Source organism: Tupaia chinensis, unplaced genomic scaffold, assembly GCF_000334495.1.
Source record: "Tupaia chinensis unplaced genomic scaffold, TupChi_1.0 Scaffold000217_1, whole genome shotgun sequence".
In the NCBI taxonomy this organism is placed as follows: Eukaryota; Metazoa; Chordata; class Mammalia; order Scandentia; family Tupaiidae; genus Tupaia; species Tupaia belangeri.
The window spans coordinates 3515175-3541702 of record NW_006159692.1 but is presented as its reverse complement, the minus strand read 5'-3'; the positions used below and the strand labels follow the sequence as shown (position 1 = coordinate 3541702).

The window sequence follows — 26528 nt, the reverse complement described above, 5'->3', positions numbered from 1 at the left end:
CTTTGTCTCTCTCTGTGTGGTTAAAAATAACAACAGCAACAAATGGAATTAAATAAATAATTCTTTCAAGAAAAAAAAGATATGTTCTGAATATGCCTTTATAATTATAACAGCAATAACGATGACAATAACGCTACCATAGTTACTATTTATGATCATCTGTTGTGGTGATGAGTTCTAAGCAATTTTCATTTAAAAATCTTTAAAATATTAGAATCTTTAAGGCAGGTGTTTCAGAGATGAAGAGATAGGTTCACAGGACTTGCAACAGGGCTCTCCAGGCAGAGGTAAAACATTTGGTTTCGTATTGAACCAACCTACTGCGGATGCAGGGGTGGGGATGAGGGAGTTCTGCCAGAGCCACTGAGGTGCATGTGGCAAGACGGAGCAGAGTTTAGAAACCTCGTGCTGTACACCACCACCCCTGCTCTCAGTCCAGTGCCTCCCTGCCATCCCCACAGGCAATTCTATTTTTAAAACACTGTTCGATTATGGCTCTGGATGTAATAGTCAAAATATTTTAGGATTACTTTTGTAGGTTTTCTAACATTTCTTTTAAACTCTAAAGCCTTACCATACTTCAGAATATTTACTAGAAATACAACTGTCAGAACTTGTAGAATAACAAATCCTTGGTCCTGAAGTTTTTAAAACTGGAGACAGTACTAAACCAACAATATTTTCCAATGGTATGCCTGCTACTTCTCAGTCTTTAGTCCTCTCACCTTTGATACAGCTCTAAACAACTCATATGATCAAAATCTACTTTCAGGGGCTGGCAGGTGGCATGGTGGTTAAAGGGGCTGGACTCCCACATGGCCGACAGTGGTTAGAGTCCTGGTGGTGGCTTGCTTTCTCACTTTCCCTCTCTCCCTCTGATCAAACTGGAAAGTAATAATAATAAAGTGAAATAAAATAATTATTAAAAAAATACACTTTCATCTCCAGTTTTCCTCACAGCATCATCGTTTCTAGGGCATCAAGCGTGTTCTCTCTAGGTTTAGTGTATTTCACACACAGTGAAAATATCCAAGATAATGAGAGTAGTGATTATCACTTAATTTTGGGTTTAACTTGAAATAACCTAACATGTGAACATACTTAATACGTTCTTTTGGGGAATGACTGAATAGAAACTAATGTTTACTGTAAAAGCAAACAACTGGCAGATGTATGATTTTGTGTATACTACCATTTTAAAAATGTGATACCTAAGTAAGACATAATAGTTTACTAACAGTATTAGAAAGCTAAAATATCAGCCAAATCTAGATTGTGACATCAGAATGCAAAAAGTGATAAACATTTACAGTAGAAAATTTAGATATGTCATAGTGTATGGGGTGAGGAGCATCAAGGACTTGGGCTTCTTTTCTTTCCTTTTTTACAAGTTTTTTAAAAAAATATTTAACTTTATCGATTTGTTGATTTATTTTAATTTGACCGGGGATGGGGGAGAGAGAGAGACAAAGTGAGAAAGCAAGCCGCCAAGGTCCTGGACTCGAACCCCAGTGGGCCATGTGGGAGTCCAGGGCCCTTGATCACACCACCACCTGCTGGCCCCTTTGTGAGGTTTTTGCCATAGGGTGTGGGTAGCTCCCAACAGAGTCCAGACATTCCACAAATGATTGTTGCGGGTACTAGTGTAAAAACAGAAGTCTAAGAACTGTTACTCATTTGTTTATATTGTGGAATTTGGCACGTTAAACACTTAGACATGAGAATATGTACATAACTTCAAATTGTAAGAAGTTTACTATTTCAATGGGTATTTTTCTTTTCCTGATACCTTTTCTTTCATCTAGTCTCTCAATCTCCATATAGATTCTTTAGATTTACTCCAGCAAATAAAGCAAACCCCACAAGATGGTTGCTAATGCTCTTCCTGTCAGGACGTCCACAATGCCCAGTGTGCTCACTGCTCTGTAACAAGCCCAGCACAATTCAGCCTTTTTTCCGGCCATCCTCGGCCAGATGGTGTCCTCTCTCCAGTCTCACGGTAATCAAGTGTAACTTGTTCAAATCTTGGCCATCTCTGGGAAGGATACGCTGCGTGCCTTCTTTCTCAGAACTCCTCAGCACTTGCTGCCAGGTAGTTATTCGTATCTGGAAACGACTACTCTGCACTAGTGGTCACCTGTCTGTTCAGAAGATAGGCTTCTCAAAGGTGGACTATTTCCCCCTTTACAGACATGTCTCCAGTGTTTCCTCATTTATTTACTCTTCTCTTTCTCCCTGAAGATTATATTTTTTTCGAACTTAAAAAGCGAATGCAGGAGGCATCCTGTCCAACCTCCCATCACTGTAGAAATGCCCCCCACAGGACACCTTGGGAACGGAGGGTGGCAGGTGGATTTATGATTCAAAAACCACTGAAAATAATGCCATTTGCTGGAAATATTCCTATTCCATTCAATTTCCATGGATACTTCTCTCGTGTTTCAGAATTTGGGGTCAATCAAAGAGCAAGATTAATTTTGATTTAGGTAACTGAGAGAGATGAACACAAAGAACAGAAAAATGCTTCGTTGTAAATGGAAATACATTTTTAAAAAGTCTTATATTTCTAATAATTTAGATTTTATGTGAAATATCAAATAACCATTTTTTTTGAGAAACGGTTTTTGGGGGAAAAAACAAAATTCAGTCAGTTTTCAATGAACTAAATCTGAAATTATATAGCTGTGATGTAATAAAGATTACTACTTAAAATCCACTGGTAAATTTGACAAAAAATGTTTACCTTGAATAAAGTACTTAAAGAAAAGAGTTTTATAAAATACACATAAAGTCTTTAAAAATTTCTAGTCTACTAGCACCTCCTAGTGGAAAGTTTAAAGGATACAATTCCAACCAATCGGAATTCAGAATAGTTATCACATTTAAAGCTGCTAAACCAATGGCAGTGTGAATCCTTATGATATGTAAACATGCCTGAAAGAAAGAAAATGTAACTTTATTATTAATATGGCCAACTTAAAAAGAGTGGTAAAAATGTACATGACATTTCATCTGTCAGAAACAAATGATTTTAGCATTGGTTCTGTGATAAAAATCATCCTTCATGTTAAAAATGTCATATTCTTTATTTAAGAGACCATATGTTTACAAATCTCAGCACATAATGTACTAGACATGTAGTGAGAACATCTTATTGTTCATTAGTTTCCTGAACCAAGAGTAAAACAGTAAAACTAAATTAATCCGACTTTGTATAATCTATAGTTTTATAGTTTATAAGCTACAGTCAAAATTTATTTTGAGGATTACCTAGAAAATTTAATTTATCTATGTCATCTACATTTCCTATTACCAGAAGGATGATGCATGTGTGTGTGTGTGTGTGTAAAATATAATATATATATATGCTTATATATAAAGAAAACTAAAAAAATGAGAAAAACATTTCACAGATACTAAGGATTATACAGCTGGTTTCTCTAAATAAAATAAAACTTAAACTCTTAACAGTTATGAAGAAATGCTGTTCACAGAAATGATTTACCATAATCTGGGTGAAAAATTTGGCGAATCAGAAGAAGGAACCACTCTTTAGTCAAGCCGCCCATATCCAAACCAGCTTCCCCTACAAATGTAACTTTCAACTTCTTTTTCAAGTCTGCTCTTTTCCGGGTTAACTATTGGAAAAAAAATTATAGAGTAGAGGGGAAAAAAAAAAAAGATGGTGAAAAGGGAATTAATTTTTTTAATTCTGGGAAATAGGCCTGGCAGTCTTTATCTTATTTACAATGTCCTAAAACTTCATGCGTGCATATATCCATCCATCCAATACAATTGTCAGATACCTGTATGGGCCAGGTTTTATTATGCTTGCTTTATAGATCAGGAAACAGAAAGGCCAGGTGCCTTGCCCAGTGTTACAGCCTCCCAATATCATGATGCCTCCAAAATGTTAACAGCTGGTTTCTCTAAATAAAATAAAACTTAAACTCTTAACAGTTATGAAGAAATGCTGTTCACAGAAATGATTTACCATAATCTGGGTGAAAAATTTGGCGAATCAGAAGAAGGAACCACTCTTTAGTCAAGCCGCCCATATCCAAACCAGCTTCCCCTACAAATGTAACTTTCAACTTCTTTTTCAAGTCTGCTCTTTTCCGGGTTAACTATTGGAAAAAAAATTATAGAGTAGAGGGGAAAAAAAAAAAAGATGGTGAAAAGGGAATTAATTTTTTTAATTCTGGGAAATAGGCCTGGCAGTCTTTATCTTATTTACAATGTCCTAAAACTTCATGCGTGCATATATCCATCCATCCAATACAATTGTCAGATACCTGTATGGGCCAGGTTTTATTATGCTTGCTTTATAGATCAGGAAACAGAAAGGCCAGGTGCCTTGCCCAGTGTTACAGCCTCCCAATATCATGATGCCTCCAAAATGTTAATTTAGCACACTATAATATAATTCATTTCCTTTCTATAGCTCTCCTTCAATGCTACATCTTAAAATCACATAGCTCAATCGATTATTATCTTCTAACAGCCACATGGAGATCTAGCTGAAGCACTGCACTCACAGGAAGCTCCTGACACATGTATGAGCAAAGCACGTGTGAACTTGAACAGGCCCAAAACAGCCTACGGGGGTGCCCTCTGATTTTACATACGAGTAATCACAGGCCCAACAAGCTAAAGTGACTTGTTACACACCTAACCAGTAACAAAGGTGAGTACGGCATCCAGTTACATACTTAGACATAGGAGTTATTCATTTACATATTCTACATCAAATCCTTTTCTGGGGAATTATCAATAAAACATTAATAAACATGTACAAATGAATGTAAGATGTAATTAGGAACACAGAGCTTATTTTAACCATGGTATCAAAATTTAAGGAGGTATACACTGGCATGCAAAAAATCCAGCTTATTAAATTTTAGCAATAAATCACAATTAGAATTTATTTAAACTTTTGATCAATTAATACTATTTTGGAATAAATTATACCTCATCAAGTGAGTCGCTAACCAGATGTGTCCGCCTTACTTTCATATTCAGAAATAGCATATTCATGTCAGGTCTCTGTCTTCGAGAAACTTTATCCACCAGACTTTGCTAATTAAATAAGAAGCAAATATTTTCATTTTTATTTAAACCATACTTTCATGTTAAACATTTGAACATTTAGTCAAAATCACTTAATTCTTGTCTATGTCATCTTTTGTATGAAAAAATTTTGTAATAAAGTATACACATTTTGGTTTGCAAAAATATCTTTTAATTATTTTATTGTGGAACAATGATAACCAAAGGAGGTCCAAAGTAGAGAACCAAAAATAATTCATCTTCTATAATAAAGAACACTGCACTACAGTTTTTCACCTCAACTCCAAAATAGCAGAGTTTTCTGTTTAATAAGTAAAAACATAAAATAGAAATATTTTTAAAAAGGTATACACATCTGATGATAAACCTAGGCTTAATCTTTTTTCTATATGTACTCTAAAGGCACAATTAGTCCACTTTAGGAAGATAATTTGTCAACATTTATCAAAGACCTTAAAAATGTTCACACTCTTTGTCCTAATATTTCCACTTCTGGGATTTCTAAACACAAAAATATTTTATATAGCGAGCTGCTCATGATAGCATTATCTATAAAAGTGAAATGTTACAACAGAACAATCCTAAGAATATATCTAGCAAGCAGAATGTAACACAGCTTCTAAGATATGATGGTCACAAACCCAAGGAGGGTACGACTAAAGAAAGTAGGGTACAAGACTCTGTGTACACTACTGTTTTAATTCTGTTGCCTTTAAAGATAATATAGAAAATAATTAAAAGAAAATTTACTAAAATATTAACTAATTATGTTTGAGTGATGAAGATACTGGCAATTAAAAAAAAATCTATTTTCCATGATATAATCTGAGTATGTATAAAATATTTTCAAAATCTATGTTATTTTATCATATCAAATCTATATGACTGTATATTTACTTAAGCATTCACTATTAGTCCTTATATTGTCAGACAACAATGAAAGCTAATCATGGTACAGATTAAAAAGGAATATTTTAGGCATTGTAAATACATGCAGTAACTTGTTTTATAAAGTTTTAATATCCCAAATTAATAAAATCCAAGGCTATGCATGACTTTGTAGATTACTAAAATAAAACACTAATCAAAGCCTTTTCTTCTCTCCAGTGTTAAAGGCTTTTAGCAGGTTTTTGCTTTTCTGGGTTTTTCCTTACCACAAAAAAAAAAAATCTTCCTGTGTCTTAGATCTTGTAGCCCTATGTTCTGTTCCCAGTTTAGTCCTGGAAAATTGTCATACTGAAAATATCCAATAAGCGAATTTATGCTAAGCTGCTCACAGAAAAGCTTAGTGGCTACTCCTCCCATCAGGATTCAAATTTACTAGAAAATGCTCCAAATTAAAGAAATAATCCGACAATGGCAGAATTCCAGACAGTCAGATTACGTTATTTTTAGGTAAGGGAACCTCTTTTGCAACTTCAGATTGTACCATATGCATTCTTACTTTACACTATTTATAAGGCTGTCCTTGAGTCATGGCTGTCACTAGTCATCAATCCCAGGTAGTTAAAATGTTGGGGAACACCCATAAGAACTGACTCTTTAATCTCTACTCATTTGCTTCCATGCTCTGTGGAAGACTCGGCCTATGACAGTCATCTGTCACTCTCTAAGTAGAAGAAAAATTCTACAGAAGAAAACATTTGAAAGCTTAAGTGTAAATGACACAGAAAACTGTTCAGAGAAATTTAAAAGAACTAGACTCTAGCTCTTTAGATTTTTTTCTTACAATTATTAAAAGTCATAGCCCAAAGGTGAAAAAATGCTAAAATGGCACATGCCATAATACAAATGCAAGTGATAGAAAATGTTATAATGACTAGTTACAAAGAGTAATCTTTGAGCCAGTATCTATCTACCCAAGACCAAGCAAGAATTCTGGTGCTAAATATACCTGTTTAATGTAAACTCATTATTTCAGAGGGGCAGTGTGGCTTTGGAATTCCCTTGTAGACACAGACAATAACATTTCTTCTAATATTCCCATACTCAGGATAAGCTGACTTTCAAAGTCTCTAGTCACTCAATCTTTAGTCCTTCAGTGTGATAGAAAAAAAGTACTCACCTTCTGAGAACTGAATTACTGAAGAATAGGTAATTTTTTAAAATAGTATTTTGAAGTCTTACAATTTACGTTTTAGGATTCTTTTGCTATCTTTGGATGACACATGGAAATAATTTCTTTTTATTTTATATTTCTCTTTTTATTTTAAGGAGACTATCACCAAGTTTTCCACTAATTGTTAGTTGTAAGCAACTATGTCATATGAACAGATGCCTGAAATAGACAAACGTTTAAATGTACAGTCTAGAGCCTAATTAAAAAACTCACTGAATCTGATCCCCATTAGATAAAGGATGTAACTAGTGTGCTATGTCAAAACACCAGTGGGAGAGGATAGGATGGTGAAGACCGGCCCGTGGACCGACTCCATCCTGATCTGCAATTGGCCTAAAGTCAGCCTGCCTACAGCTCCAGCTTCTACAGGCCTTCATGGATTTTGGTTTCCTAAATTAATAAAACATCTTTTACACTTTGGAGGCATTTGTCAGTTCTTCAAGAAACACATTTTTGGTAACATTTTCTGATTTCCTGGTCGCTTCTGATTTTCGTAAAGTCCAGAAAACGTTTCGGTGGTTTGCGTGGCTTGCCTGAAGGACACAGTTCTCACTGACGCTCTGCTGGTTAGCTGGGGCTGGAGCACGCTGTCTACAATAATGGGATCCAACAAGCTCCCAGTAATTTGGGTCCATGAGAAGCATTTAATCTTCCTGCTATATTTATAATATTTTGGGTCATCAGAAAAGACATGGCATATTTTTCTATGCAAAAATGCATAGGTGATCCAAGAAGAAGAAGCTTATTAGAAGAGATGAGGAGAGTCACGTCCCCCGTGTTGTGAAGAGTTTAAGTACTTTTGGGGGGTGTACAATATGAACTTTACTTTTAACATTTCCTAATTACACTAGAACAATTCACAAGACATTAGACTTATTTATTAAGTATTCACTGTATTGATTACAGTCAGCATAAACATATTTGTATAGCTGGCTTACCCTTGCGATGCTTATCATCTGTTGTTCTGAATCTCTTTGAATAATGATTTTTTTTGCAGCTATTGAAATAACGAATGGGTACTGACAGAAGGAAAACCTGCTCAACAAGTGGAGACAGAAAAAGCAAAATGGAGTATTTTTAGTATAATTATACTAAGGGTATGTAAGGAACTCCTTCTAGCAATATAAAACATTATTTCAGTATTTTACCATTTACAAAACAATTTGATGAGCACCCACTTCTTTAATTCCTACAGTCCCGTGAAAAATGTATCATTACTAGATGTGCACAGCCCCTTTATTCTCTAGGGAAGCTACATGTAATGCTCTGGAACGTGTACTTATCACCCACACTGTTTACACAGGTAACACAGTTTACACAGTCACTTGCGCGTTTCTACCTGTGAACCAAGAGGCAGAAGTGTTGATGAAGGAGGACTAGGATAGACACTCGTATGCTCAAATTAATATAAGAATCCATTAATTTAGTTTGTTTTATTTTTGAGAGTTTTTTTCTGCTATAGGACACGTGTTTGCCAGGAAGACAGAGAGACAGAAAGAGAGAAATCACCCCCCAGGGGGGATGGCCACACCGCAATCCCTTCTCTTTCATTTTCTCGGGATCTTGGGCACGCATGCACGTGTGTCCAACGTGAGTTTAAGCCACTGGGTCTGGGACTCGAACCGTGGTTGACTATGTGGGAGTTCAGCAGCATAGCCATTATGCCATATGCTGGTCCCAAATATCCATTATTATATTGCCATTTCTGATAGATGAGCTTCAGGTATGAAGAAATCTAGTAATAACTACAGCTTGTAAAACAAAGCAATAAATTTAAGGCTAATACAATAAAGTTAGGAGAAAAAGTATGTTGTTGTCAATATTGGGTTGCCGGGAAAGTCATGGGTGCATTTTTGCATAAAAACCCAGAAAAATATGTCATGGCTTTCCAGATTAACCTAATTCTTTTTTAAGGGTGTAGTAATATAAAATGGTATGTGTTTGTAACTTCTCTTCTGGGTCAGAGTTCATTTTAGGCTATGTACAAAAGCCACATATGACAGAGAGAATGCACATAGACAAAGCGTGTATGGCAGCATTGATATTTTAGGCACTGGACTCTCATTAGAGGTGACTGCAATGACTGCATCAATCACAGCCAGGATCCATCTGAGCATAGTCAGGCTGAGTGTTGGTCATATCACTAGGAGGGCCCAAGCATGAATCGAAAATGAGACAGTTTTTGTTTGCCCTGGGACAAAACTGTTAATAAACAGTAGAAGTTGTTCCACACTAGTGCATAATAATTTTGAATCATTAATGTTAACTAAGAATTTGGAAATAAAAGACAATGCAATAATTTCAGTAGAACATATAAGGTTTCATTATGTATTTTAAAAGTTTTCTTCAACCCGTTCCTTGACATGTAGCTATGTGCACGGCACTGTACTCTGTGTATGACACGCTGAGCTGAGGCTGCTTGTGGCCAGATCTGCCCTAGGGCTTTGGTCCCTCTCCAGGTTCATGCTGACTGCCTAAGGGCTACAGGGGTCATAGAATCAAAATTCCTATGTAACTCATTCTTGGCACACCAGTGCTGTGGGACAGAGACTAGAGGAAGTTCTGCATGGAAAGATGTTATCACCGATAAATTCATAATAACTGGGACTGGGGCATGGCCATTTCTCCTGGGGGGGGTGATTTCTCGCTTTCTGTCTCTCTGTCTCTCTCTGTCTTTCTGGTGAGCACACTCGCCCGACAACAAAAACCTTTCCAAAGGAAAAAAAAAAGTTTGTTTTGATCCCTGTGTTGGAAGACAGCATTCAGAATGATAAGATACAAGAAACTGTGGGAACCAACAGTTAGCGTAATGGCTATGTCGCTGAACTCCCACGTAGTCGACCGCGGTTTGCTTCCTGGACCCGGTGGCTTAAAACTCACGCTGGATGCGTGTGCGTGTGTGCCCAAGATCCTGAGAGGAGAATGGAGGAGAAGGGATTGCGGCGTGACCATCCCCCTGGGGGGTGATTTCTCGCTTTCTGTCTCTGTCTCTCTCTGTCTGGCAAGCGCATGCGCCCTATAGCGAAAACCTCCCCCCCCCAAAAGAAAAGAAAGAAAGAAAGAAAGAAAGAAAGAAAGAAAGAAAGAAAGAAAGAAAGAAACTGCATACTAAGGTAGAACCTTTCCCTTCTTGGAAAGATGCTATTAATGAACTCAAACCAAATTTGTATGTATATGAATTCAAAAGGTAGCAAAAAAAAAAAAAAACCACTTTAACAGTAATAGTGGTATTTCAAGGCTGGATATCTAAATTGCATTTGTAAGTTTATATGTAAAGGTATTGGTAGGCATATTTCATTTATATAAGCTAAAACCCAGTCATTATTTTCAATACTGTTTCAAAGTAGATAAAAAAATCAAACGAGCTTTTGCTCGTACCTGTGAGAGTTCCCAAAGCTCTGCCAAGTGTGATATTCTTCCATGAGATCAATGTGATCCAACGTGGAATTATAGAAGTCAGTGTAAGGAATAAGGGGAGGATTAACCAAATTGTTTGCAGTATCTGTAGAGATAAATTCTAATATAAAGATCTTTTTCAACATGCACATGATTCATTCTAATAATAAGAACACCATTGTAAAATCTACCAGATAATCTTGATGTACTGCTATTTCAAACAATTACTTCTTTCCCTGAAATTCCAAATAAAAAAGGTAATTTCAAAATTGTGGTCAAGGTGCAGCCGATGACGCCATACTTTTATAAAAGCCTGCAGTGGGGATTCTAATGGCATTAGAGGTAGCAAGCAGATGGCCATCAACTCATAATTCCTCATCACTGTGTTCTCTCCCAGGGACCCTCAAGAATTCATGGATGTTCCTGTTTTCTCAGGAATCATAACTTAGCAGATCATATGCACTTGAGACCCATAATACAGAATACTGCCCAGGAAAAGGCAGAAAGCTTGTTCAGGCTTGTCAATTAATAGTGAGACCCAGTATCAAGACAAAATAAATTACAACTCTTCCTGTAAAGGAATGGTTTAAAATTTAAGAATGCCTATATAGTACTATGAGATTGTTAAGAAATGTCCCTAATATTTAACGAAAGAAAAGTAAAGATGATAGAATAATAAAAACCTACTAAGTAAAGCCAATACTTTAGATGCTGATGGAATCCACCAGGAACACTTTGCTATAGGTGGAAATTCTTCAGGCTTTGCAGGAAATAGGCGTAAAGAAATAAATTGCAGCAATCTCTCCACCAACTGTTTAAACCTCTTCTGGGATAATCTAGTGAAGATTTTGAAATAATTCTAATTAAAATTCACATTTTTCATTTTGGCAATGTATTTGTCAGATATCAAACTATATCCCATATAAACAAAACTTTAGACTATTTTCCCAAATTCTATTTACTCAACTGCTGAGTATTTAAAAAGATGCAAGATCTTATCTTTTTCTTCATAAGAGATAAACCCAAAGCCCACATGCAGCAGTACATGCCGGCACACAAGGCCACTGGGCGGGCCGGGGCCGCATGGAGGCCTGGGCTCAATTTCTGGCCCACTCTAAAGGCTGGGCATGCTTGCATTATTCACTGCTTCTTATACCTGTAAAAGTACCCACTTGCTAAAATTAACTGTAAAGCCAAAATCAATACTTGTACTTTGGTGGTCATTTGAAGACATGCAAAGACTGGTAAAAAATCTGAGTTGTGGGGCCAGCAGGTGGCATGGTGATTAAGGTGCTAGACTCACACGTGGCTAACTGTGGTTCAAGTCCCGGATATGGGAGCTTGAAAAATCATGCCTGGTGAGTGTGCATACGTGCCCAAAATCTCAGGAAGAGGATAGAGAAGATGACTGCGGTGTGGCCATCCTCCCTGGGGGGGTGATTTCTCACCTTCCCTCTCACTGTTTCTCTCTGGTGAGCAGACTATGGCAAAAATCTTAAATTAAAAAAAAAGAAAAAAAAAAAAGAAAAGAAAAAGAAAGAAATAAATTTAAGTTGCCTGACAGGTCTATTCCCAGCTGAGGTCTAACAAGGTGACACTTTCAACTCTCATACTGCAAACAAATGTCTTTTAGGCAGTCTATGGTCAATTTTAAAAAATATTTTTGTGCTTTTTCTAGGTGATTTCACTGTGTTCCTATGTATGAGAAGGACGTGCCAGTGGGGGCTGTAGTGGTTGAGGCTCTGGATCTCCACAGGGTAGACCGCAATTCAAGACCCAGATCCAGTGGCTTAAAACTCATGCCAGGTGTGTGTGCCTGTGTACCCAAAATCCCAAGAGGAGGATGGAGATGAAGGGACTGCGGCATGGCCATCCCCCTTTGGGGATGATTTCCACTTTCTCTTCTTCTCTTTCTCTGGCTAGCGCGTGCACCCTATAGCAAAAATCTCTCTAAAAAAAGGACGTGCTATGCCTTCTAGAGAAAATATGTGTTAGATGAAGCTGCTTCAGGCACTGCATTCACGTTGGCGACTAGTTCAATGTTAATGAGTCAACAACTTGTATTAAATCAAGTGTCTTCAAATGGCAACACTTACAAAGCAAAGTTATATACTGATCAATGGATGAAAACATGATCAGAGACTCACAGGTGCCTAACCCTGTATTTCTCCTCAAAGCAAAAAGGATTAGTATTTGCTAATTTATTGTCTGTAGTGACTTTATAGAATATGACTACTGAGAATAATGAGAACTGACTGCATTAATTTTTAAACTATTTTGCCTTTTTTACCGTTTGTCAATCATGAGGAAAAGTCACTGTTGATATAATTCTGTGGAAAGAAAGTACTGTGTTTTTACAAATTGATACTAATAGCTAACTCCCATTTTGCAATGATGATCTTAGATGAGGAGAAAGCCCCATGTAAATAAATAGTGGTGAGATTTCCTGACGTACAGATAGGAAGTAAAAAGACATATGTTAAAATAGTAATATTTGAGCAAATCCGGTCACCATATATCTTTTATATCGAAAACCAATGGTAAGAATGCAATACATAAATGTGAAAACAGTGGATAGATATCCTCAACAGCGTGCACAAGCAAAATGGTTACTTACATTAAAAACAGGTTTTTAATTATCCTCTCTATAGTAGTACTAAAGTGTAGTTTTATAAACTGGCTTTTGAAGCATTGTGAATCGTAAGTATCATTTCTAAAGACCTAAAAACACTTAAATATATTTTGTTACAGAATTATATCAAAGCTAAAGCTATGAGACTTTAAAAGCTCTTAATATCATAGAATGATTTACTTTTTAAACCAGTGAACTAGGAAATGATGGTCAGCTTCCACTAAGGTGGCTATCTGTCGGAGCAAGTGAGCATAGATGACATACGTAGAAGTGTTATTAAACTGAGGATTCTGAAAAAGATATTAAAGACAACTGTATTAAAAATCTGTTCACATATAAAAGGACAGATACTTAAGTTTAATGAGTTAAGTGATAAATTCAGGAAATGAAATTAGAGATAATAAAGACTTTAGAATAATTATCTATCTATTATTTAATGAACAGAGACTTTGATTTACACAATGATTTAGCAGAAAGAGCACAGACTTGGGGTTAAGACAGATCTGGGTGGAGGGCTAATTCTACTACTTACTAGCTGTGTGTCTTTAGGCATGTTTCTTAAACTCTGATTTTCAAATGCCCCATCTGTAAAATGGGATTTATGATATCTATTTTAAGAGTAGTTTTGAGTATTAAAAAAAAAAGTATGTAAAGCACCTAGCTCAATGCCTTCAAAAATGGTGGCAATTGTTATTCAGTTAAACAAATGACTTGAGTTTTCCTTGATTTTAAAAAAGAAAGCTAGGGGGACAAGCTGATGGTGTGATGGTTACATCACTGGATTCCCAAGTAGTCGATCACGGTTTGAGTCTGAACTGGGTGACTTAAAACTCATGCCAGGCACGTATGCATATGTGCCCAAGATCCCAAGGGGAGAATGGAGGAGAAGGGATTGCAGCATGGTCATCCCCCGTGAGGGATGAATTCTCCCTTTCTGTCTCTTTGTCTCTCTCTCTGTCTTTCTGGTGAACGCACACGCCCTATAGCAAGAAAATCTCTCTTAAAAAAAGTAAAGAAAAGAAAGCTAGGACCAGTTCCATAGAGCAGTAATGAGAAAAGTAGGCTCCCCATAGTGACCGTGATGAAACACACTGGACACTCAGGAAAGTGCCTAAGATCCGATGCTCAGAGAGCTGGAGAAAGAGGGTCAGGGAGTACTGAGAACCTGAGCAGTGTGCTCGCCTCTCTCTTATTACCATGAATAGAGAAAAGAAAAAAGAACGCTATAAATACGAAATAAAAGCTGGGTGTGACACTTCTGTCATACTGAAGTGAAACGAGCTATGATATTCCCTTTTTCCCCTCTAGTTCTGCCCCCTTCTCCTCTTAGTTCTCTATTTCCCCTCTTTACATTTCTCTTCTTAGCTATGTCTTGGCCCATTCTTTCTCATCTTCTACTTCTTTTTTCCCTCTCTTCCCCTCTCCCACCCGTTCTCTATCTCTATCCTGCATATTTCCTTTCAATAAATGTAATATATATCATAATAGAACTAAACACTGCATCTTCTTTAATATAACTTTTGTGCCCTTAAGGGAGATAACAACATATATGAACAACCTGTAAATTATAAAGGATAATACAAATGTAGTATGCTAGCTATGGTATATCACTATTTAAAAAAAATAAAAACTAAAAATTGCTTTTTATTTTTCTGGATCTTATTTTTGTATCTATAAGTCTGTATATCTCAAGGAGGAAAAGTTAATTGCCTTTGCTTTATAGCAAATAGAAACAACAACTATTATCTTTCCACTAAAATTTTTAGATTTTTATTTATTATTATTTGTACATTAAATCACTATATGTTAAAATTCTAACTTATACATTACTGAAAAAATACATAGGGAAGTCAGATGGATTTCTCTTTTTTCTTTTATTTCTCTACTGAATGGAGACACGCAAGCCCTCGAGCCATCAAAACTGGTTACAAGGGAGGAGGCCTGAACAGGGAGGAAGTGCTTCCATTCCACTTCCATCCTGAGTACTAGCAGGTAGGCAAGAAATTAACATTTTAACCCCACATACAATACAGATTCTGACTGTTTATTTGTTACAGCTTTAATCCTCTGGTTACGAGTACCTATAATCTAAAAATGATATTGCCCAAAATGATCTTAATATTTTATATCATTTTGTTTACACATGCACACTGAGATCAGAATTAGACAACTTTTAACTAAATTATTTACCCTTACCTGTAAAAGTATAAAATATGCTCTAAGATCATCTTTCGTTCGTGGACTGAAAAAGAAAGAAGCATAAATAATCTCACAAATGTTTATTTTCATAGTATCTATTTTAAAAATATTTCTGTGAGAACTGAGTTGAGAAAACTAAACACTGGACTTTGAGTTAATATATTATTGAGAGAGGGACCAGCAGTTAGCGTAATGGCTATGTCGCTGGACTCTCATGTAGTCGACCGCGGTTTGCGTCCCGGACCCGGTGACTTAAAACTCACGCCAGGTGTGTGTGCGTGCGTGCCCAAGATCCCGAGAGGAGAATGGAGGAGAAGGGATTGCGGCATGACCATCCCCCCTGGGGGGTGATTTCTCGCTTTCTGTCTCTCTGTCTCTCTCTGTCTGTCTGACGAGCGCACACGCCCTATAGCGAAAATCTCTCCCCCCAAAAATATATATATATATATATTATTGAGAGAACAACATGTCCATAATATAATATAAGTTCTTCTGTGCCTATCCTAGGCTGCTTCTGAAGATACCTATAAACTGAGGTAACTAAGACCATAATATTTTTGGACATAAATACCATAATTAACTTTGGAAATAGTTAAGAGTCTAGTAACTAATCAACAATTTTAGTTTACTTATGTCTTCATTTTAATATGAGATAATCTTCAGAATATTTATGCATTAAAGAAAATAAAAAGCTTGTGTTTAGGTCCATTCCTGAAGTGATATATGTAGAAATGTCTGCAAATCAAGTCATACTTTAAATGCATCTAGTGTGCTTCTCATTCAAAGAATGGTATTTTAGGTATCTCTGAAAAGACAGTAATTTTTAATTTGTTCCATGTTAATCTGGATATTCACATCATAAATTGAGAATCTCTAATCTGAAAATCTGAAACACTCCAAAATCCAAAACTTTTTGAACCTCGATATGTCCCTTTTAAGTGGAAAATTCCCCACCTGACCTCATGTGACGGGTTGCTGTCAAAATGCTGTGTTACAAAAATGTCTGAAATTGCCTTCAGGGTATATGTATGAGAGATAAATGAAACAGAAGTGAATTTTCTGTTTAGACTTGAGGCTCTCTGTAAGATATCTGATATATCTATGTCAATATTCCAAAATCCCTAAAAACCCCAAATCCAAACCATTTCTGGTCCCAAGCATTTCAGTACAGATACTCAACCGGTATCAGATTTGACTGAGAGCGTTTGTTATTCCCAAAGTTAGTGTTTCTCAACCACTCAAGATCTATTTGATATACTCTGACACCCAGAAGGAACTTTATATTTTTATATATATATATATGCTATTGGGCATGTACGCTTGCTGGAGAGACAGAGAGACAAACAGAAAGTAAAAAATCATCCCCCGGAGGGGATGGCCAAGCTGTATCCCTTCTCCTCCACTCTCCTCTTGGGATCTTGGGCACGCACACATGTGCCCAGCGTGAATTTAAGCCACAATGTCTGGGACTTGAACTGTGGTCGACTACATGGGAGTTCAGTGACATAACCACTACTCCATCTGCTGGTCCCCAGGAGCAACTTCTTGAATTAAAAATCCTTCAGCTGTATGACAATCGGATCAATTCATGACTCTTCACTGGATCCTGAATCAAAAAACAAAACCTAGATACTAAAGCTATTGCTATGCCCGAGGCTGATCAGTGTCTTCTCATGCACTTTCTATCTATTTACACTCGGCACTTCAGCTCCAAGCCCCTTCCTGTCCCACTAGTACTTTATAGTGTTGGCAGTGTCATTTATACCCACAAGAATTATCAGGCATGGGCAACAAACAGTGCGAGAGTTGGATTTTTTTAGAATGTTTTTGATGATATTTTTACTTAAGATTCAGGAAGTAGCAACGCCCAGTTTGATCTTAACTCTCCAGTCCTTAGATACTTAACAAACAAGTAGCAGGAGTTTTTTTGTTTCCCCTTTTTTTTTCCCCCCCTGAGGCCAGTGAATTTTCTGTAAGAAAATATGTCTAATTTTAAAAAAGGTCAATTTCTTACTAAGCAAGTGTTCCAAACAGAAAAACAGGCAATTCTGCTAACAGAAAAATGGCCAAGGTATGTAGATAGTTTATGAAAAAAAAAAAAAAAAAAGCTAAAAAGTGACAAAAATATCATCCTTATTAGTACTAGCAGCATTAAGGAAAAGTACCTAAGAATGAGAGCCATCTTTCGCTTACTAAATTACGTCTAGTTTTGATAAAAGGAGATATTAATGAGGGCCTGGGCGGGCCCTTTCACATCCTGCTGTTAGACGCGTACATGGTGATGGCTGCTCTGGAAAGTAACCTGGCAGAATGCAGTAAGTATCTTAAAATGCTCACACTCTGATCCAGTAATTCTACCTCTAGGAAAATTGTAGGTAAATATTCAGAAAAAAAAATTTCTACGAAACATTTGCTGTGGCATTATCTACAAACACAACCACCTTTGGAGAATGTTTGGGAAATGTACACTGCATGTATGTGCTAGGTTATTAGGCAGACATTAAAAATATGGTTTAACAAGAAAAATGCAATTAATTACTAGGAGACTAGAAAATAGGAAAAATACTATAAGGTTAAATATCACATAAATCTATATGATAAGATTTCAATGGTTTTAAAAAGATGACTAGAAAAAAAACACAAAACGGTAAACTTTTTAACATTTTTTCTTCTTTTTTTTTTTTTTTTTTCTTTTTTAGAGGTTTTTGCTATAGGGCGTGTGCACTCGCCAGATAGACAGAGAGAGACAGAGAGATAGACCCCCCAGGGGGGATTGCCACACCACAATCCCTTCTCCTCCATTCTCCTTTTGGGATCTTGGGCACGCACGCACACGTGCCTGGCAATTTAAGCCACCGGGTCTGGAGCTCAAACCGCAGTCGATTACATGAGAGTCCAGCAACACAGCCATTATGCTAACTGCTGGTTTCAACGTTTTAAACATTTTCTGATGACCATTTATTGCTTCCCCTGAGAAGTCACAAATCTCAAGTTGAACCATCTTGTTGAAAATAGTTTGTAATTCCTTTCTGATTTGTGTTATAACTCAATGAAAATGAAATCTTTGTGATTAGGGGCCAGCAGGTGGCATGGAGTTAAAGCACTGGACTCCCACATGGCTGACTGTGGTTTGAGTCTCAAATCTGGCAGCTTGAAAATCACACTGGTTGTGTGTGTGTATATGACCAAAATCCCAGGAGAAGAATGGAGTAGAAGGGTTGTGGTGTGGCCATCCCCCCTGGGGGGTGATTTCTTACTTTCTCTCTCTGTCTCTCTCTAGTGAGCACATGCATCATATGGCAAAAACTTTGGGGGAAAAAAAAGAACTTTGGAATTAAAGTAAAACACATGTGGTACACATATATGAATGACCATCAAATGTGTAAGTTAGCCATCTATTGATTAAATATTGGTTATAATTACCCCTTCCATTCTCTTAACAGGCTGTTAATGATTCCCTTTAATACTGTCTTCTGAATGTCTTGAGGCTATAAGCAAAAGAAAATAAGGTATTCAGAATTAGCTATTTAGGTGAGTTTTATAAGTTATATTTACAGACAGGTCTCAATAGTTAAAAATCAAACTTCATGACTGAAGACTGACACTTAATGATAGTATCAGTTATACATGTGAGAACTCTAAGGAGCTTCAATGATATATTGGGTCATTGGAAAAGTCATGATGCATGTTTGCATAGAAGAACATAGAAAAATTCATCATGACTTTACCAACGGCCCAAATTAAAATGAGAATGCTCCGTGTTAAAATGAGATGTTCAGTGTACAACCTGTACAAATGTATATGGTAGACCTTTGCTGACCATCAATAATTTTATATAATTAAAAAACAATTTTACTTTCCCTAACTTGACAGGATAAAATCATGAACACAAATACAAGAGTAGCACAGTTACCAACATAAAATACTTGCATACAGTTTGAATGTATTTAGTCCTACTCCAAGTTAAAATTATCAGTTAAACTCAGTTCATTATTAAGTAAAACCAAATTATGTTAAAATATTGTAACAGGGCCAGACAGTAACATGGTGATTAAGGTGGCTGGATCTCACATGACTAACTACATGCCTCAAGTAGTAGTTTGACCCAGAGGTTTGAAAAACACATGCGGTGCATGCTTGTGTGTGCCCAAAATCCCAAAAAGAGAAACAGAGGAGATGAGATTGCAGCTTGACTATGCCTCATGGGAGATGCTTTCTCACTTTCACTCTCCCTCTCCTTCACGCACACACCCTATAGCCAATTAAAAGACTGTGTGTGTGTGTGTGTGTGTGTATAGATATATATGTGGTATATGTATATATGTGTGAATGGTAGGACAGATTTGGAAAAGGCATAAAGTAATATTCCTTTATACTGTAGCTTAATAATTTGAATTAAAAAAACTTATTTTCTACCAAATATCTCAAGTAAGAATGATAAAAAATGGGTGCAGTGGTCACTGCGAAAGGCTCACCCACATGTGAAGGTTCTGGATTCATGTCCAGAGACCTCCCAGTGTACACTGGGACTCATGTATTCCTATGATCCAGGGCTGGCGGAGGCTGGGGGATGAATCATGGCATCAAGAACTTGTTGGGGGGTGCTTCTCTGTCTTTCTTGCTCACAGAATAAATAAATTCAAAGAAAAGAAAATCTTTAAAAAATGACTGAAAGTGAAATACATCTATATGGTACTTTAACTTATAATAAATAATAGAATAAAAATTTCAATAACTAGAACCTTCAAATAATCAGTAAAATGTCTGTCATATTGTTATACAAAAGAGGCAAATGTCAAGAAAACAAATGTGTACTATGGACTGACTTCAAGTCCTACACTATGCATCTGTCGTACTCATTCAGCCTAGCTCTTATGTTACATGTGTGTGTGTGTGTTCAATATTAATATGTCATCCTTTCTCTTCCTCTGCTGACAGTAATCCTTCATACCCTGCTCAACCTCTTACTTAGTGTCTGCCCCTGAGCAGTGGAAGGCTACAGGAGAAAAATCAAACAACTGTGCTGGCTGATTGGACACAGTTTAAGTTTATGACTACAAATCTCAAGATGATTCAACATCACTGAGAGTCCTACATTTCCCCAATTTACTTGCTTCCCTGCTCTCCAAAACAAACTATTTCAAACCTACGTAATCCTCAAATCTCTATCTGCTCACCACTCCCTAGGTATGATTTTGCCACCTACGATGGAGAGAAAACAAATGCACACAGATGAGAACAGATTCATTTTCCCAGTATCAATTCTATCCATTTACCTGCCAGTGCATTTGACCAAGACCAACACCTTCATTTGGGTCCTCCATCTCATCCTTTCTCATCTTGTCTCAATGACATGGCTATTAATTTTCTCTTATCTCTCCTGTATCCAAAGTAGTTGTACCAATGTATGTTCACCCAATCAAAGTACGAAAGTTCTAACTGTTCTATAATACTGCTAACACTTGAAAGGTTTTTGAAAAAGTTTTATTAATTTTAATGGATGTGTAATGATATTTCCATTTCTCTGATGACAAATGATGTCAATTAATCTCTCATATATGTAATAGTGAAGATTAGGAATAAAAGAAGTCTGCTATGACTTCTTTTATTCAGAATTACACAAAAGGTGCTAACCAATGCATTAAGGCAAATATGTACAAACATACATATACACTAAAAATTGGAATGAGATAAAACTAATTTTTTTACAGATGACATGAATCTGTACATAGAAAATCCAAATACATTGATGTACTACTGGAATTACTGAGTGAATTTAGCAAAGTAATTAAAGATAAATATATGAAAAGTATTTCCATAGATCAGTCACAATTAGAAAATGAAATTATGATAGCATCTAAAAAACTCAAACTATCTATTATATTATAGAAATAAATATAACAGAAAATGTGTAACACCTCTACTGAGAGCTGTAAAACAGTACTGATAGAGATTAAAAATCCAGGTAACTGGAGGGGTATACCATGTTCATGGGTTGAAAGAATGTCAGTTCTTTACAAATTTGATCTACAGTAGGGAAGTCATCAAAATGTGGCCCCTGGACTGGGAGTATCAACCTATCCTAGGAACTTCTTATACATGAAACTTGGAGGCTTCATGCAAGATCTTTTGAATCTGAAATATGTATGTCAACAAGACCTTCCTGTGAAGAGCCACTGACCTATAGACTCAGTGCAAGGACTGAACTGCTGATCCAGTCCAACCGACTAAACTGAGAACCACTGATGTAGAGTAGTACAATTACAATACAATCAAGTAACTAACCTTCTTACGTTGAGAAAGTATAATTTTGGTAAGCCTTCCTAAACAAGGATTGTATGTATTTTCAGCTTCATTCTCAGTTAATTGGAAAAATAAAAGAATAAAATGATCTGACCTAAGAAATCCAACTACACCTACATAAAATTATATGAGTTTCTAATGTAATTGTGTTATAATGTGACTTTTACAATGTTGGTGTGACTGTTCTTGAAATATCAAAGAAACACAGAATTATACCATTTGCATATGTCCACAAACAATACTTACAGTATTAAGTAAGGCATCATATACAGCATTCACAAATTTAGCATTAATTCCAGAGTCTTCAATGGTATTAAACGAGGCCATGGCATCTTTCTGCAAATATAATTAAAGAATTAAGTGTATGTAACATTTTAAAGACTACTCATAGTAGTAGTATCTGAACCATATTATTCCTTTATAATTTCTATTTTTTATTCTGATGATTAAAAAAAGAACTGGGGCCATACTTGTGGTCTAGTAGTTAAGGAAGCTGGATCTTACATGGCCAACTTTGCGGTTCAAGTCCTGGATCTGGTGGCTTGGAAAACACACCAGGTGCATACACATGTGATCTCAAATCCCAAGAGGAGAATGGAGAAGGGACTGCAGTATAGCCACCCTCACTCAGGGATGATTTCTTACTTCCTCTCTTTCTGGTGAGTACATGCACCCTATAGAAAAAAAAAAAAAAAAAGAAGGGACCAGCAGATGGTGTAATGGTTATGTTGCTGGACCCCCACGTAGTCAACCACAGTTTGAGTTCCAGACCTAGTGGCTTGAGACTTGCACCGGGTGCATGTACGTGCATGCCTAAGATCCTGAGAGGAGAATGGAAGAGAAGGGATTGCAGCGAGGCCATCCCCCCAGAGGTGATTTCTCGCTTTCTGTCTCTCTGTCTCTCCAGTGAGTTCATGCACCCTATAGCAAAAATATCTTAAAAAGAACTGTTAAGGCAAAATTGCTGAAATAAAATGTGTAATAATTAATTTAATAACTGTTTTTAAAATGGAAAGAATCAAGTCAAACATTAATATTAGTATAAATAAAAACAATATCTAAGATCACGAGTAGTATTTATGATACATTTAATTTCAGTAATCATTAAGTATGTTTGTTAAAACAGTTTCTTAAGCCAATATTGGGTAGAAAATTAGGTAAGTTTATCCTATCTTTTTTGGAAAATTTAAAACTAAAAATGAATAAAAACATGTTTTATAAATTATACCTTAAATGCAGCATTTAATTCTGGGAAGGAATCAAATGTTGTTAGGTAAAAATCATGTACTGTTTTCCAATCTCCAGATGACTTAACTTTTTCTACATCTTCCCTAAAATAAAAACACACATTAACCATCTAGATAAAAATATTAAGCACATAAAATAGCATTACTTTTTTACAAATAAATTACATTCAATCTATTATTTAAAATACTGAAATAAAATACAGAAATACATTCTAGTTAATGTAAATATAGTTTGTGAATGTGTAATTCTTAACTGGATGAGGGTATTAATCCAGCTTCACGTTCCTACATCTCGATAGCATACAGCAAAGTTTTTCAATGCATGTATGCAGTACATGCCAATCAAGTCAAAGATATTACCATATTCATCACCCTCAACTGATAACCTTCCATTCTTGTGTCTGTGTGTCTGTTACTTTTCTTTCTCCTGAGCCTCTCTCCCAGCCCGCACTGTCCATCCCTGTCTACAGTCTCTAGTATTCATCTGCTTTAAAAAGTTCATGCTGACATGCCCTTCTAATTACTATATTTTTTTTCTTTTGTACCAAACTTCTGGAGTTTTTATTTTCTTTATCTCTGCCTTCTCATTACGTCTTACTCCTTCAAACATACATTTGGACTTTTTTTGAGCAGTGACACAGCATGTATAGGATGTGTCACAAAGTAGATAAACACTTATTTTCTAAAATGATAATATTCTATTATTTTATCACTATATTTCTCTATTGTCTGCTTTGTCTGACATTGTCTTGGGGTTTCATCTCTATTGCTGCAACATAGCTAACTAACCCTTAATTATTATTTCTACATTTGTTTTCACTTCCAACTTAAAACATCTTGTCGTTTGGTCTTCACTCTTGACTAGTATCTCATAAAGATTCACAAGTTCAGCTAATTTCTCATGCAAAGGCTTAGATATAGAGTGCTGGCATGCAGAGAACTATGAGTCTTCATGTAATAGTTAAGTAGAAACTTAACTGAAAATCTTTCATGGTTTTAGACTGGACAGGAAGGACAGGCTCTGGAAGGACCGGGGCCTTCATTTCAGACGATACTGCATCTACAGACATTCGCTGTTTTTGTCTAACATCAAGGCAAATTGGTGGTAGGTCTCTCACTGTGAAGAACAAAAAACTATTCAATAAAATGAATCATAAACTTTTCCAAATTATAAAATGCCAGCCTAATTCAACATGAATAGAGAACTATTTTGTATTGTATTCACTTTGGGATCATTTAATCAAAAACCTACCATAGTGAAGGACACTTACTAGAAAGCTTAGTCCCTCCTCTCTCATGGCAGGCTGTACCCTAAATTAATGCATACATTCCATGTAGTTTCTTCCTATTCTCCCTTCCCCACAAAAGTTGCCTACTGACTTTTTTCCCCCTCCTCCTTTTGCAAAAGCTGTCTTTCAGAGAATATTTCAGTGAGACTTAAAGTTTTTAATGTTTATTAACTTTCAGAGTATATGCAAGTCATTTATGTTCTCTGCAGTTCTCTACTGAAGTCTTAGCATTTTTTTATGAGCTGAAATTGAAATTTTCAATTCATGGAATTTTTGTGTGTTTCTATTTTTTGGCAAATATTTGCCAGTTTATTGCTCATAACTTCATAACCTTTCATTGTAAAATAAAATATGGAATAATCTCACAAAACAAATGGGTTGCATAATAAATTATTATGAGGCAGACATCTTAGAAATCACTAAAGTTTTACCCACCTTTTCTTTGCTCCAATTACCCAAAATTAGTTGATCTCTTCCTACCTCAGTTTTAGATAATTTCTCTGAAATCCTTTCTATCTCATTTCTTAAATTTTAAACACTAATTCAGTTTTTATTTTTATAATCTTGTCATTTCAAAAACATTATATAAAAGGAATCATACATATGTAACCTTTGGGGATTAGTTTTGTTTCACTCAGCATAATTATCTGGAGATTCATCCAGGTTTTAGCATACATCTCATAAGGCTTCTATAGCACACTGCGGTGCATTACCGCCAAATGTTCCTTCTTTTATAATGTGTGCCCTAAATGTCAGAAAGTTCCTGCTCAGCCCTGTTTTAGCAGTATCTCGTAAATGTTGGCATTTTGTATTTTTATTTTCATTGAGTTCCATCCATTTAAAAAATATCTTTTGAGACGTTCCCTCTGACTCATGGGTTATTTGGAAGTAAGTTGCTTAATTTTCATATGTTTGGAGACTTATTTTCTGTTATTAATTTTCATTGTGGTCAAACAATATACCAGGTCAATTCTATTATTTAAAATTTTTGAGGTTGCTTTATGGCCGAAAATGGTCAATCATGTTCCACTGCCTCTTGAAAAGTAGGCATATTCTGCTATGATTGGGTGGAGTGTGTTATAAATGCCAGTCACAAACTGCTGGCTGATGGTGTTAACATAACCTCTACTGTTTCCTTTGATTAATGTTTACATAAAATGTCTTTTTCTGTCTTTTTTGTTTCAACCTGCTTACACTGCTATGTTTGAATGGAATTTTTTATAAACAGCATGCAGTTATTTTTAAATTAACTCTGCCAATCTCTATCTTTTCTAGGCCATTTATATTAAATGTAATTATCAACAAGGTAGGATGTAAGTCTGCAATTTCATTTTTTGTTTTCTATTTATTTTATTTATCATTTCTCTGTGATCTTTCCTGACTTTCCATGGATTACTTGGACATTTTTTAGATTTCTGTTTTGAATTATATGTAGTGTTTCTGATATCTTAGATACACATACTTTATCACTTTATCATGTTATCATTTCCTCCAGTTGGAGGAAAGTATAGAAATTTTACCTCCTTGTACACCCTTTACATTTCCTTGTTTATAATCTTAAGTATTTCTTTTACATATATTTAAAATGACATGGGATGACACTGTAATTTTTTGTTTTGACTACCAAACATAATTTAGAAAATATGAGAAGAAAAATCTATTGTATTCTTCTGTATTTGTTGATCATCTTCTCTTCACTTTTCAAGGGTCCTTCTTTCACTGTTTCCTTTCTGTTTAGAGAATTGCTTTACTCTTTCTTTCAGAGCAGGTCTAATGGCAACAAATCCTTAGCTTTCCTTTATCTGAGCATATCTGCATATCTTGATTTCTTTTCTATTCCTGATAAAATATTTTCACCAGGTATAGTATTCTGGATTGACAGTTCTTTCAGCACTTGGAAAATATTGTGCCACTTGGTTCTGGCTTCCATGGTTACTAATGAGAAATCCACTACTTTTGAATGATTTTTCTCTTGAAGGTGCCATGCCTTTTTCTGGTTGCTTTCAAGTTGTGTTTTATTTTTTTATTTTTATTTTTTTTTTTGTCTTTAGCTTTCAGGGATTTAATTATGTGTCTTGATGTGTATTTCTCTGAATTTATCCTAGATGGAGTTTGATCCATTTCTTTAATCTGTAGTCTTACGTCTTTTGACAAATGTAGGGAGTTTTCAGCCATTATTTCTTTTTCAGCCCTCCCCTTTTTCTCCTTTCCTGGAACTCCTAATGATAGGAATGTAACATCTTTTGTTTATAGTACCACAGAGTCCTGAGCTT

At 35.9% G+C, this 26528-nt stretch overlaps 1 protein-coding gene across 1 annotated transcript in view; it reads right to left on the bottom strand.

Annotated features, from left to right (window-relative positions):
- Positions 1 to 26528, bottom strand: part of HECTD2 (HECT domain E3 ubiquitin protein ligase 2) — a 59426-nt gene that overhangs the window by 12794 nt on the left and 20104 nt on the right. The window contains exons 5-16 of the mRNA XM_014587510.2: positions 23945 to 24083; positions 22948 to 23050; positions 21966 to 22055; positions 18840 to 18904; positions 15414 to 15459; positions 13398 to 13507; positions 11273 to 11421; positions 10568 to 10691; positions 8128 to 8224; positions 4972 to 5079; positions 3995 to 4127; positions 2846 to 2934 (exon numbers count right to left, since the gene is read on the bottom strand). Coding sequence (XP_014442996.1) covers positions 2846 to 2934; positions 3995 to 4127; positions 4972 to 5079; positions 8128 to 8224; positions 10568 to 10691; positions 11273 to 11421; positions 13398 to 13507; positions 15414 to 15459; positions 18840 to 18904; positions 21966 to 22055; positions 22948 to 23050; positions 23945 to 24083 — 1253 coding nt within the window. The remainder of the gene's footprint in view (positions 1 to 2845; positions 2935 to 3994; positions 4128 to 4971; positions 5080 to 8127; positions 8225 to 10567; positions 10692 to 11272; positions 11422 to 13397; positions 13508 to 15413; positions 15460 to 18839; positions 18905 to 21965; positions 22056 to 22947; positions 23051 to 23944; positions 24084 to 26528) is intronic.